The following is a 14,960-nucleotide window of genomic DNA, read 5'->3' as shown; positions in this document are numbered from 1 at the left end:
GGGACTCTGTGTGCTATTTTTGCAACTTCCTGTGAGTTTATAATTATTTAACAACAAAACCACAGAAAAAATGATCATGAGGAAATGTACAATGGAACAAAAAAAGAGGATACAGAAAACTTATTACATGATAGTTAATAAAAATACAGTATACTGAAATATGCATAAGACAAAAATGAAGAAAATCTACCCCCAAAAGAGGGAATGTGTACTATAGGTAAATCTGTGAAATGTGTGTGTGTGTGTGTGTGTGTGTGTGTGTGTGTAGTTTTCACCATTTTTCAAAGTTGTTGTAATTTGTCTGAAGAACTTATTATACAAAGTAGATATAGGAAAATAAAGATTAAAAAATACACCGAAATAACAGAGAGAAAGGGAAATGTGAATTTTGAGGCAAAATATGAAAGGAAGTTTTAGGTCAGGGAGGTGACCTTACTGTCAAGGATTCATGGATTCAGAATATTCTACATTCCTTATCTTCTGTCACAGACATTAAACACTCCTAAAAATGATCCTGCAAGTGGCCTAAGCTTACTGATTTATTTTTTCCCTCAATTTTATTAGAATTATGAGAAGTTAGACATGAGAAAGAAAAGACTGTTGTTCCTTTTTTTTTTATCTTTTCATTTCTAACAGATGAGGTGAGAACTTTTTGTTTATTCATAAACTTTTACATCTAGAATTTGAGCAGATATGTGTTAAGTTGTTATATACAAGTGTAATATAATACCCATTGTATGTATTACGGGTAGCTTAGAAAAAGTATTTTATGACATAAAAGAGACTGACTCAAAATTTCTTATACCTGCTAACTTCTCTAAGAGTTAAAAAAAAGAATCCAAAAATAAAATACCTCATGGAAATAATCAAAAGTAATTTGAATTATATGCTTTTAAAATCTTTGATTAAATTTTCATCCAGGAATGCTATAAGTAATTGAATATATAACAGAGAGAGAGTCTGTCTTCCTGTTGCAATCTGTTCTGTACTGATTCTTTCCAAGATATATGAAATAGAAATTTTCCAATTATTTTCTATTGATACTCTTTCTCCTTTAAAGTGTCTACATTTTTAGTATATAACTTTCTCCACATTCTCTAATAATTTTACATTTTTATTATTATCTGAGTTGACTATAATCTTTATGCTTCACTGTATTTTCATCTTCCTATTTAACTTTTATTTAAACTTTAGGACATATTACAAACGTTTATGACAAGAAAGATTATATAACACAGCCACTCCAAAAAAAATTAAATGCCCAAATTTGCCCCCTTTAACTTGGAAATGACACTATACTACAGATAAGAGCGGGGATCACCCACCGTCTAGAGAAAAAGGCAGGGATTTCTTAGATATTAGAAAATGAAAAAGTGGCTCTTCTAAAAGACAGAATCTATAGTCAATGATCATGAACTATCCAATACTTTTCTTAAAAAGTTAGATATTTCTTAATAGCCTTAATTCTATCCTATTAACACACTACAATATTTTATATTAAAAATACTCTTGAGGAAGGAAGGTATTGGATTATACATTGCCTGGAAATGGGTAAGAACCTAGGTAAACAAATTATATATTGTCTTGCTACTTAACTTATGATGTTTTTTCAATTTTCTAGTTTTTTAAAAAAATTGCTCTTGCTATCCCTTGACCGTAATCACATACAGCTCCTTAATTTCTGATGTGTTGTAAATGAGTCTGGTAACTGGCTTGAGCATGTAACACAAGCTTGTCTAACCTGCAGCCAATGGGCTGCAGGTGGCCCAGGACAGCTTTGAATGAGGCCCAACACAAATTCGTAAACTTTTTAAAAATACTATGAGACTTTTTTTTAAAGTTCACCAGCTATCATTAGTGTTAGTGTATTTTATGTATGGCCCAAGACAATTCTTCTTCTTCCAATGTGGCCCAGGGAAGCCAAAAGATTAGACACTGCTGAACAGACTCAGACCTCAGGTTCCTGAAGAAACAAAGTTCAGGCTGCTTCTTTAGCCCAATTCTCCTTCTCTGCTTATGCTGAATAGAAAAACCTTCCACCTCAGGGCTCATCTTTAGTTCCTATCAATAAACCTTTCCATGTCAATCTTATTGTTGGTACATAGGATCCATTTACTGAATCACACAAAGGTAACTGCTCATTTATATTCAATTTTAAGTATCAGGTCATAATTTTTTATTGATTTCAAATTCAGCTGCAAAACTGGCAAGTTTCATAGATACCACTTGTGAGAAATGGAGACTTACACATCGTAAGTCTTCAGTAACCCATGAAAATGCTTAAAATATACAGTCACTAAATAACTAACTACAAAATTAAATGTGATATAATTTTATCATGATAATTAGAATTTCATAATATTTTCAAAGACACTGGGAAAAAAGCATCTAATCCATCCCTGGTTTTCTTATATTTGAAATCTTCTTACTATACACACCAAAAATCCTTTCAATATTGAGTACTTAAAATGAGTATTCTTTAATAGGCTTCTGTATTCTCTTATCTATGTCTTTGTATCTCAATCTCAGGTTTATTGTATTTAGCAGAAGAAAAGTATATTTTTCTCCTTTGTACTATTTGACTAAACTATATCAAACTGGAAAAAAAAAAATGTAAATGTTCAAAGGCCAAATCATTTTAAAAAAAAGAAGATTGTTCTTTAGTTGTGGTTCTTTCATAAGTGTTGTCTTTAGAAGTCCTGGGTTAACGCTTTGATCACATCAGTGAAGTCACTAAAATTCTTTATATTTAAGTATATGAGTTATTTAGAAAAAAGTGAATTTAAACAAACCACAAGATAATTCATGTTAGTGACTTCATCCACATATACCTAACTAAGACTTGCAGGCCTATTACTTTATATTACTTATACATCTTTAGGTTTTCAGTGAGAATAGAAATGATTTGTTAAGCATACATTTGCTTAATCATTGCTTCCAGTCAGAAAGCACTTAAGTACTAAGAATTTTTTAAATGTACAGTTTCTCAATGTATGAAATAAATGTTTTCTATTGACAGATAAGGCACAGAAAAATGCGTGTGACATCTGCTAAACTTTACTTATAAAAACTTAAAGAAATCCTATGGGATAACATCAGTCCACTTTTCCTGGAGTATACCTTATGGAGATTTCCTTAAAAAAATCTGGAAGTAATTAGGAACTATTATAGTACCTAAAGAAGTTTACTTAAAAACTAAATCTGCTGTTCATCAAGAGCACAGTAAAAATAATGTAAAGAACAAATAAGTACACACAGAGAATAAGCACCTCAACCACATCTAATTGTAAAACCTTTTTAAAAAATCTGATAGAAGATTGTATCAGATCTGTGATATGCTGAAGAACCTGTAGAAGAACAAGACATTGTATTCCCTAATTAAGCACTGATTTGATATTGATTTTTTTACTTTTAGTTCATTTCACTTCAAAGTGATATGAAAACAATTTTTTATACACTACTAACAGAAACTTTAATACAAATTAAAAGTGAAGAAGACTAAACAGTTTATTCTTAAATTATATTTGTATCATAAGATCTATATCAGAAAAAAATCCAGAATACAGTCAAAAACGTTGTGGGTATTTGTGGGATGATAAATATATCATAATGATAATACTAACAGCTTATTCTAAGACGTAAATACATTTTCCAAGAAGATGTAAAATTACATTGGGGGTAGACTGGATGGTATATCCCTTGGAGTTTAAAAGTTTGCCCATATGAACTGAATTATCCTTGACAAGTACCTTCAGACACTTGTAATATGATCTCATGTAAATTTAGACCATATTTTGGGCACAAACTATTAGCAACAGTAAGTTTATTCAGGAGCTCAGATAAGACAGAAAAGCTAATATCCTTAATAATACGTAGTTGCTAACAGGAAATTTCCAAAATGAAAATTAGAAGCATAAAAATAAAAGCCATCTAATGTGTCATAGCAAAGAAAAACAAAATCCAATAAAAAAACCCAATACTGCATTTTTCTTTCCTTTTTTAATTCTAAGCTGCCTAGTCTCTAAGCCTCTCAAAAAAATTTATCTTTCAATGGTTTATCTAAATTTGAAAAAAGAAAAGCATATTTTATGAAAATAAATACAGTAAAAATTCTAGTTACAGAATTCTAACTTACTCTAACCAGCATTAAATCACAATACTAAAGATCTTAGTTGGATTTCTCACTGTAGAAAAAAAATACATATAGCATATCAGGAAAGTAACTTAAAGTTACTCATTCAGATTACTCTAACCAGCATTAAATCACAATACTAAAGATCTTAGTTGGATTTCTAACTGTAGAAAAAAAATATATATAGCATATCAGGAAAGTAACTTAAAGTTACTCATTCAGAACTCTAACCAGCATTAAATCACAATACTAAAGATCTTAGTTGGATTTCTCACTGTAGAAAAAATATATATATAGCATATCAGGAAAGTAACTTAAAGTTACTCATTCAGATTTTGAAGTATTTTTATTAGTATTAATACTCGTAAAGCTCATCATAATAACATGGAGGTTTCAAGACTTACAAAGGGCTGTCTGTAAAGTAAAACAAAAAGAACTCAGAACTCTGCAGCTTTCAAGATTCATCAGGATTACCTACAGCATTGGCACAAAGACTGCCCACAGAACTGTGCTAATTCTACAGGGACTGTGCTTCATTCTACAAGAGATGCATTAAGGGCTGTAGAAGAACTCTGCTTTGGAGAGAGCCATGCCAAGCAATCTCCACAGCATCATTAACTGCATTTATTTCTCTTTTCAGAGGTATGCAACTGCTATGTTGCCCTGGGTGAACACAGGATATAAATTACCTTGAATTTTAGTAGTATAGAGAAATGGTACATTATTTTAAGAAACTTTGAAGACATGCCCATTTTTTGGTATGTGTATTCTTACAACTAAAGGCATGATTTTAAACATTCATGAAGCAATTAATGATCTACGAAGACAGTTCTATAAGCTTAATTTCACAGTAAAATGGTAAACTTCTTCCAACTGAATAAAGGAGGATTATTTGTTTCATTAAAAATATTTAGTGGAAAGCAACATTTCAGTTAAGCAGAAAATAACAAAAACAATTGGGAGCTATTTTAAAGAATAAGCATATATTTTTAAGTCACTTAAATAAGGTACATTTAATCAAATAAACACTTGAAATATTTAAAAACACTGAATTATTTTAAAAATTCAAATTAAAAATCAAATTGAGAGGCATGTTTACAATATTGCTTTGCTGAAACATTGAAAGAAAGTGCACTGCATAGAGAGCTTAAATTTCTCACTCTTCCTTTCAATCAATATCTGAGGCAAAGTTTCATCTCTAGGGCCCTTAATGGCAGGAATTCCTGGAGCCAGCAAATGAGTAATGTTAAACCTATGATTAGATGATGAGGCCATCAAAGACACTAGATCTTAATGCTACATTCCTCTTTATTTCTCTGAACTGCAGTGAAACACAGGGCTATGAAGGAAGAAATTCTAAGCCATTTTTACATAAAAGCATTTTACAGAGCTGTGCATCATCATGAATCGAAAAGGTCCAGATAGTCTCTCGAACTCAGGACTTCAACAGTAGGTGACAAAATTTTCAAATGCCCTGCAGATGACCTCCTGCCAGGGATATTGTTTTCTTTAATCTCTTCCTTATCAATAAGGTTCTTGGCTATAAAGGGGAAAATGGGCCTAATGATTTTCCTAGGAATATATTCTTGAAGAAAGTAAACCTGAAAACTGAAAATCAATTGGTAAGTTGTTTGTTTGTTTTCTTCAGTTTTGCTGATGTTTTAGAGGATCACTTGAATTCATATTGTTGTTTGTTTGCGAGTTAGCTGTGGCTTTAGGCAAATCTCAGGCCAGTAATTAGGAATAGCTTAGATGTATGTTTCTTTCTATCTATCTATCGGGGAAACTATGAATAAAGGTAATAACTGCTTATTACAAACACACACAAGCTCTTTTTTCAGTCTGATACTATAAAATATTTAACACTAATATGATAATCAGGATAATCAGGATTGCTAGGAGACTTGATAGAGCTGGTGAGAACAGAGATCAATAGGTTCCTATTTAAGTAATCAGAAAATGTTTACGTTTATTTTTAGTTTCCTGTAATTGTCAAGAAGAAACAATACCCAACAATTACCATTTATCTGTGATTCTGACTATTAAAGATAAACAGCTCCAGTAGATTTTTAGAATTTATACTGACATACACAAATTAGACTTAAAAAAGGGAAAGCAGGAAAGTCTTATATCAAAGACCATTTACTAATAAGCTGTATCATATACTTTGGGTATGGAATGAAAAAACTTACTTTTCATTATCTCAAATATAGAGAAGAAGAAACAATATAATTAATAATATATTTCAAAATTATAAATTACAATGTTTATATATATGTATTATATATATATGGTAGGAAACAATGGAAGAATCGCAAGGGTAGGAGAATAATACTGCTAAAAAGAGTAAAAGAAGGGAGAGAAAGAATAAGTCAATATTTATATGGTAAGATCATCTCTATACTAATATAACTCAATATAAATTATTTTCTTTATCTAAGGGATAATGGAAGTTTTAAAAAATATATAAACATACACATATATATGCACATACTTTTTATTATCAGTCACAAAAATCCTCATATATTAATGTAATTGAGTGAATGAGATTTTGTACCTGAGAACAAAGCAGCATAACAAGCTCAACCACAGATGTGCTGGACTTCATACAAACAAGGCCTACAATAAAGAAAGGTTAAAACAAAATGAAATTACAAAGGTAGAAATCATCATTCTGACTTAATTCATTATATAATTTTAATTTATTTAAAAAACTTTCTTTTAAATAGAATTCCTAAGGTAAATTGAATGAAAATGTTTACCTAGCATACATTTTTAACCATAATTTAAAATTATTCAGACATAAAAGATGATGTGAAAATACTCGAAAACTGACTTCATGCTTTGGTTTTTTATTTTGTTGAGGCATTTCTTACATTTAAACGAGGTGGGGAAGGTTACTGAAATTGATGAACTAGGTAGAGCTGCTATTACTCCAATTACATTTGTTATACAGTTGTCTCCTGGAGCAGAGAACAATAATCATTGAAGATGTGCCTAAATTTTGCTCCAAAAGGCAAAATTAGTTTACAAATAGGTAATTCCCATAGCTTATCAATTAATAAATGATCTTATAAATAATAAAAAAGAATGTATGATTAACACATCAAGCAATGCTTATGAAATATTTTACTGTTATGCTTTCAATCTCCCCAAATAAATACCAAAAGAAAAAGAATTGAACATAAGAATGTCTAGTAATAACGGCTACTACTCATTGATCACTTACTATGTGCTGGGCAATATTTAACACATTTGCACAGTGCCTTATGTGCATGGTCTCAACGATCATTATACTCTGTGACATAGTATTATTATTCCCATTCTACAGGTAAAGAATGTATTCTTCTTATAAACGGTTTAAACATTAATTCTTATTATGTGTATGGATGAAAAGTTATCAAGACTTTTTCCAATTACAAGTATGACTGCTGTATAACAATGTATATGATGAGAGAGCAGACCTTAACTGGTAGTTTTTTGAAGTGCCAACATAGAGAATGAGATAATCAAGTATTAATAACAATGTTGTGTACGTTAATTATGATGTTTGGCCATTTAAAAATATTTTCTAAAGTTTTTCATTGTTTTTAAAATTAAAGTAAATAAATAGACTTTTTCCTCTTTCAAAAAAACCTCTATGTAACTAGAACATTCAATTCATAGTTTTTACAAATACTATCATTTCTCTTCCTTTGATGATAAATGTAATTAGTAAAAGCCTCATACAGTAAGAAAGCCCACGGTCCTAACATTATTTGTTGCTAAATGGAAAGTCGAAGTGAAACTGGTTATTTTTGTTTCTTAAGGTGATTTCAATAAACAGTTTCAAATGCTTTCTAGATACTAGCATGTATATTTATTGTAGGTAGTGAATAAATACCCTTTTGTGCCCATTTTGCTAACGACCCTATCTCCTTACTGTACAGACCAACAGAACAAGCTATAAAAAGGTACTAGTATTCTATCTTAACAGATCTTTGGGCAGACAGTTAACTAATGAAATAAGAGGCAGATGTGAGAAGCTCATTTAAGAGACAATTAGTGTAACTGTTAGCAATTCTCATGCTCATGTTCTAGAGAGTCAGAAAGATTAACAGGACATTTATCACCTGTTGGCTACTCAACGATTTGAATTCTGACAAAGAAAAAAACAAGTAAAAGGCCAATGATCATAATTAAACTCATGTAAATTTGGACAATAAGGCTTTGATACAAAGAATTATTCACATACATTCTGTGTATGAGTTTTTTAATATGTAACAAATTGGAGTAAAATTAGAAAAAACATGAAATTACATTCATTTCTCAGAGGCCAATTTTTAAATAAACTTATTTAAAAACCCCATTTAACAAGAACATTTATAGTTTTTACAGATACTATCATTCCATCATAAGAGAAATAGAAACAAATGCTTCATGGAATGACAAAAAATTGATATGATAGCAAAATTGCAATTTGCAAACAGTGCTCTCAGTATTGTGTAAAAGGCCATTGTGATTTCAAGTCCATAGAACCTCACATCTTTACTAATGTGTTTTGTCTAATTAGTTTTGGACAGAAGGAAAAAAGAAAAACCAAACTTGACAATGAGAACACAATCATAGGCAAATTTGAAAGACATACCTATCTTCAAAATTACATAATCGCTTTGGTTGGAAGTATTATTAAAAAAAAAGAAGTTAACTCAATGTTTTACTAGAGATAATGAAAATACAACCACTGACTGATGCTATAAGTAACTCTTATTTGTGAGTGCATAAGACAAATATTTTACAAGTGAATGTCTCAAAAAATTTGAGTGTTTCTTTTTTGTATTTGGCAGGAAATTCATAATCAAAGTAACTAATTTGAGATCTCCACTTATGAGCAAAATATAGTGTTAATACTAAGGAGTTTACAGTAACAAATAGGTTATTATTTATACCTTCCCAAGTGTCCGTATTTTAATTCAAATTAAGATTATATAAAATTTATATAGAGCTTTATCATTTACGAATAACGTATATATGCTGTCTCATTTGAATCTCTTAGTAACTCTTTAAACTAGTTATTATTACCTCATTTGATACATAAAAATTAAAAAGATTTGGTGGCTAGTCAAAGGTGTGTCATCCAGTAAGTGGCGGCATTGGGACCCAAATTCAAGTCATCTAACTCAAAGCCCATTCTGTTTGATGCAGAGCTATATAAATAGTTTGGCATTCATAAGATGGCAATATATGATTATGAGAAGGGTCACAGTGGTCAATTCAAAGTTGAATGATTTTGACAGTTTTCTTGGTGAAAGTAGCTTATTGTAGGCAGACATGGGGACAAAAAGCAATAGCTTAATCAAAAAGTACACAGGAAACAGAACAAACAGAAAATCTGAAAAAAACCTTTATAGTTTGGGAGACGGATGAATAGACTATAAGAGTGTTTAAAAGTGAGACTGCAAGGCTAGGGTAAAAAGCAAAGATAGATGAAAGAAAGAAAATTATAAATGGTTTTGAAAGATCAAAGAAATAATTTAAAGCAAATTATAAAATTGGAGAAATTATACTAAGGACTGTTTCTAACATTCCTATTCTATCATGCCAGTCTGTGCCTTGTTAATTAAGAAGTTGTCCCCAAAGGAACTGCATATATGTGCCTCCCCAACAAAAATATAGTTAGGAGTCTGGACAAAGTAACAGAATATTTACAACACAAAATAGGTATGTTCACTGGAATGAATATTCTAACCAGAATTACTGAATCAGTACTGCAAACCATACAGTTTACCAGTATAAAATGAACACCTGGAATGTAGACAATAAATGTGTGAGGGCCTATGAGGAAAGAGGCTTGTATATTTGGGAGATATTCTAACAGTAAGGAAACCGTTCATTAAGAGCTTTTGAATATATTATGAACTATATTGTTGAAAGAGGAAATAGGCTCACTGAGTGGCCAAGACGCAAATACCTGAGAAGATATAGTTGGACAAACTTGAGGTGGTCCAGATCCAGGCAGTAAATAAAACAGACATAGTTGAGTAAACCATTATCCAAAAAAAGTGGCAGCTCTTTCGGGTTCACACCTACTAGGGGTGGGAAGTTAATTTCTTCTTTCAGAACAACACTCCCTCCGCATTAAAAAACAAAACAAAACAAAAAATTGCCACAAATAATAAACCAGATAAGAAATCCCCAAAATGAGTGTAAAGTTAGAAGCTTGGCCTTTGGGGCAATGCTATCTTTAACACAAACACTACTAAAAGGTACAATAATATTGTTTTAATAAAAAACTGTCAGACTCTTTTGAGTCAATCTGTGGGTCTAACTTTTTACACCTGCTGAAGTGAACATCCAGTTAAAAGAGTCCTAAAGCTTTAATACTATTGAAAAATTCCACTTCTTGCAGAATGTTCCTCATAGTGGGAGATTAATATTACATGTTCTGGTGACAAGCAAGAAATCATGCTCTTATATGGAACTCGTCTTTTAAATGTCAAAGTTTTCTTTAAGTAAGGATCCAAGAGAGGAGACTGACAGACTAAGTGCTTTGAATAAATATTATCAATAAATATTACTTGAATCAATAAATCTATAAATCATCATTGACTATCAACTGTAGAGAACAAAATAAGATTTTGAGAAAAAATAAGAAGATCATTTTTTAGAATAAGATCCCAATTCATTCAAAAGCATTTACCAAGCATAATGTCTAATGTGCCTGACACCATGGCAGGTACTAAGTGGGATGTAGGGCAGGTAATGTAAGCAAATAATCATGACAGAGAATCCTAGCAGGTTCATAGAGAATGTAGTGTGAGAAACACAGGAAGGGTAGTAAGCAACTATGTCTAGGAGAAGTTATGGGGAATGTGACATTTGAGTTGGATACTGCCCAGCCTATCTAAGCAAAAAAGGGAAAAAAGGGAAGGCCATTCCAGGTGACAGAGAAATGTTTGAGATATAAAGAAGCATGCAATAGTCAGCAAAGTGGAGAATGTTATACTGCAGGGTGTGAAGGATGAAAGGAAGTGAATGGAAATGAAGACAGAGAGGTAGGCAGGAAGCAGAGCCATACATGGCATACTATCTTGTCATCACCAGGGAGACAGTACAGGATTTTAAGCACGGCGCAGACAGAATCAGCTCTATTTTGGAAAGACCACTTACTGTCAGTGGTATAGGAAGAAATTAGTAACTAATAGTTACACAAATGAAAGCTTGCGCTCAAGATGGTGGCAATGCAAGTAGAGATAGATTTGAAAGGCATTCTGGAGTGAGACAAAATATTTTAGACAACTATTTTAACAACTATTTTGGGGCAGGGTAAAGAAACCATCAGAGTGTGATGATGATAACTTTAACAGAGATAAGGAAAGCAAATGAAGAAGCAAGTTTGCACAAGGAAAAGTGATGAGTTTCATTCCAGACAAGATTTCTCCTTAGAATAAAAGATACCAATTTATTTTCCATTCAATAGACATGACTATACTGACAATCTGAATTTTTAAAATCAAATATGCCCAGGATTAACTAGTTTTTAGTCAATCTTCTAATAATTGTTAATCTCTTTTTGTTTTGGAGACAGAATCTTGCTCTGTCACCCAGGCTGGAGAATAGCGGCTAATTTTTGTTAATTTTGGTGCAGACAGGGTTTCGTCATGTTGCCCAAACTGATGTGAACTCCTGAGCTCAACCAATCCACCCACCTGGGCCTCCCAAAGTGCTGGAATTACAGGCATGAGCCACCAGGCCCAGCCTATTCCTTAAAAATCTCCAAATTAGTAGAGCTGAATGGCACTGAAATAGTTTCATTTCAGTAACAAATGTTGAACAACTATAGATGTGGAAAGAAATTTTGTAGGTCCACCATGCTTGATTTGCCTTAGTTTCAGTGGTGTATTCTTCAAAATTCTGTTCTCTACACTTTCCCCATGGTACTGTGAAGCGTTGTAAGACACAAGGCATTGCCATAAAGAGTGTCTTTTAGACCCCTGTAATACTTATACATCTCTATCTGTACAACAGCCATTTGTGATATTTTCTACCATTCTGCTTTTTTAACCTGAAACATGAAATTACCCTCCTATTCCCTCACTGTAATATGCTTCTCTCTGTAAAATTTACTTTCAATGTTGCCATGTAAGTCATCTGAACTTATTAAGATCTAAACCTGGCAAAACAAGCAATTAGTGTGGCTTTCTAATTCAAACCCAATAAAACAATCAAAAATCAACATGAAACATCCTTTGAAATAAAAATAATGGCTTAAATTTTTATTATCGCTAAAACTAATATTAAAACATATATAGGTAGTATCAGTTACTATGTTAATCGTATATTTTAAGGTTTGCCTATGTGTTCTCTCAAGTATTTTATTTTAAAACTATATTAGAAATAAACTCTAAAATTAACTTAAAACTATAATAAAATTAAGGTTTTTGACTAAAAAAAGCTTATTTTAGAAAGCTTATTTAAATATAATTAAACCAATATAGCTTATATTCATATTTAGATTACAAATTTTAATGAAAAAAAACCCTTCAAAATTCTATAGAGACAGTGAGAGTTCATGCATTCATTGATTTCTTTAGTTCACTGAAAACTAAGTTATCACAAACTTATGGCAGTCTTACTGTCTTTAAAATAGGAACAAAACTTAAGTGTCTGGGTATACCAGATATACCAGGGGACAGCAAACTTTTTCTGTAAAGGCCCTGATAGTAAATATTTTTGACATTGGTGGCTATAAGTTTCTGTCACAACCACTGAACTCTGCCACGCAGTACAAAGGCAGCCACAGATAATACATAAACAAATGAGTTTGGCTGTCTTCCAAGAAAACTATTTGCTCATCCCAAGGTGTGTGTGTACATGCATGTGTGTGTTGTGTGTGTATCTGTACACACATGTGCATGAGCACCAATGTGTAAGAGAAAAGGAAAAAGAGAAGACAAACATATGCACACATACACACACTTATACATCTATAGATAATAAAAACTGCAGGGGCAATTATTTCAGCTGTACATCCAGGATACTCTATAATTCTGAAACCCAAAAAGCTCTGAAAATGGAAAGATTTCTTGTAAGATTATCACCAATTCAATTATCAGCAAAATTTCCCTTGAATAATGTGATGCTATTTACAATTGTTATTCTATTTATTGTCAAAATCCATATGTATTACTATAGGCATGTTAATGTGTTTTACTAGGGAGCTCTCCCTGCCTTTCTTGGAGATGCTACGAAATATATGCACTTATTACCTTTCTTAGATCCAAAGTATTTGAATTGCAAAATACATCTGGCTTGTCAAAAGTAAGAAATCAGTGGTATTATGTTACATGAGATATTCTGAAAGATTGATAAAGAAATTAATATTATTAATTTTAATTGCAATTTCAAAGTAATTTGATATTACACATTTCCCCATGGAAATTTCAGATGTTTGGAAGAACTAAAAATCAATTTCCATATGAGAACAGCTGACTAAGTGCTTTTAAACTGTAAACCTAGAATGTTTAGATTGCTCAGAAACAAAGTTAAGTGTGAGTTACACAATACCTAAATAATCATTTTGATTGAATTATTGAAATAAACTTTCTAATTTTTTTGTCATTGTGTTGATACAGCCTAGAAATCTTACTGTGAATATTTTTTTCTTTTTTATAGTTTTGCTTCTGCTGAGAATTTTTTAAAAAATGCCAGAATTGAAGTTCATAACACTCACAGATAACTGTTCTACAAAATGACATTATAATACAAAAAATCTATAATGATGGTTTCTATATAGATTTAAACTAGTGATCTGATTTTAATATGAGCTGAGCTGAAGAGAATATGCTAATGGCATTATTACCAATATTATTAACATCTATTAACTGTGAAACATTGCCCCAAGTTTACTCTTTTTTAATTGATGCTTTACAAATTTATTTAAGGAACTATAATTACATCACTGCTATAGAACTCGCACTATCTATAAGAATCTATAAGAAATCCAGAAATGATACAGTCTTTGGCCTCAAAAAGCTAAGAAACCAGTTACAGAGATAAGGTATACAAATACAGATTTATGTAAGAGTCTAAAAAATACTGTACTGAAATAAGAATTATAATAAAGTATGCCTCCAAATAACATAAAACAGTTATTTTTGAGATTGCATGAGAAACTTTTATTCACAGTAGTCACTCAAATTTCTACTACAGAAGGTGACTGACCTGAGTATCTCGCCCTTTTCTTGACTTCCTAATATAATCACAAGAGCAATGAAAACAGATGAAATAAGGGAAATAAGAGACATTTTCGCTATCATAAATCATCTGGATCTTGCAATTCTCTTTGGGTTAAATTTAATTATAGAATCAATTGTTATTTCCATATCACTCCTCTGCATCAACTTTCTTCATTTCCCTGAGCTCCTTGAAATTTCAAAAGCCTCAATTAAACTCCAGAACTACTGAGTTATGTCTGGTTCAGATTTTAACACTGCTCAAGAAAGACTCTGGTGCTAAATGATTATTAAGAATGAAACATATGTTTTAACCATGTATACATCATTTCAAGAAATACCAATAATCAAGAGAAAATATACCAAGTTAGTCATATGATTACATTGCCTAAGTAGTTATATTAAGGTAAAAATGGCTATAGTAATGCTTCTATATTAAAAATAATTTATATTCTATAAAATATAAATCCTTTTGAGCATAGTATGTGTACATGTACAAGCTGTATAGTTATAGTTTCAAACTACCTAAATTCTGATGTTCTTTTAAATTCTCAAATAAGTATATTTAATAATTACAAGTTCACAAATATAAATAAATTTCAGGTAGCTTTTGT

The 14,960-nt window shown here is 31.3% G+C and overlaps 1 protein-coding gene across 10 annotated transcripts in view; it reads right to left on the bottom strand.

Moving 5' to 3' along the window:
• Nucleotides 1–14,960, bottom strand: part of NBEA (neurobeachin) — a 743,003-nt gene that overhangs the window by 384,645 nt on the left and 343,398 nt on the right. For all 10 annotated transcript variants that reach the window (XM_012465562.2, XM_064361756.1, XM_064361759.1 and 7 more), the window contains one exon: nucleotides 6,690–6,751. In XM_012465562.2, the coding sequence (XP_012320985.2) occupies nucleotides 6,690–6,751 (62 nt within the window). The remainder of the gene's footprint in view (nucleotides 1–6,689; nucleotides 6,752–14,960) is intronic.

This window comes from Aotus nancymaae, unplaced genomic scaffold, assembly GCF_030222135.1.
Source record: "Aotus nancymaae isolate 86718 unplaced genomic scaffold, 86718_ANA_hifiasm-v0.15.2.pri h1tg000043l, whole genome shotgun sequence".
NCBI lineage: Eukaryota > Metazoa > Chordata > Mammalia > Primates > Aotidae > Aotus > Aotus nancymaae.
Note: the sequence above shows the minus strand (reverse complement) of the source record. Positions and strands in the feature narration are given on the sequence as shown.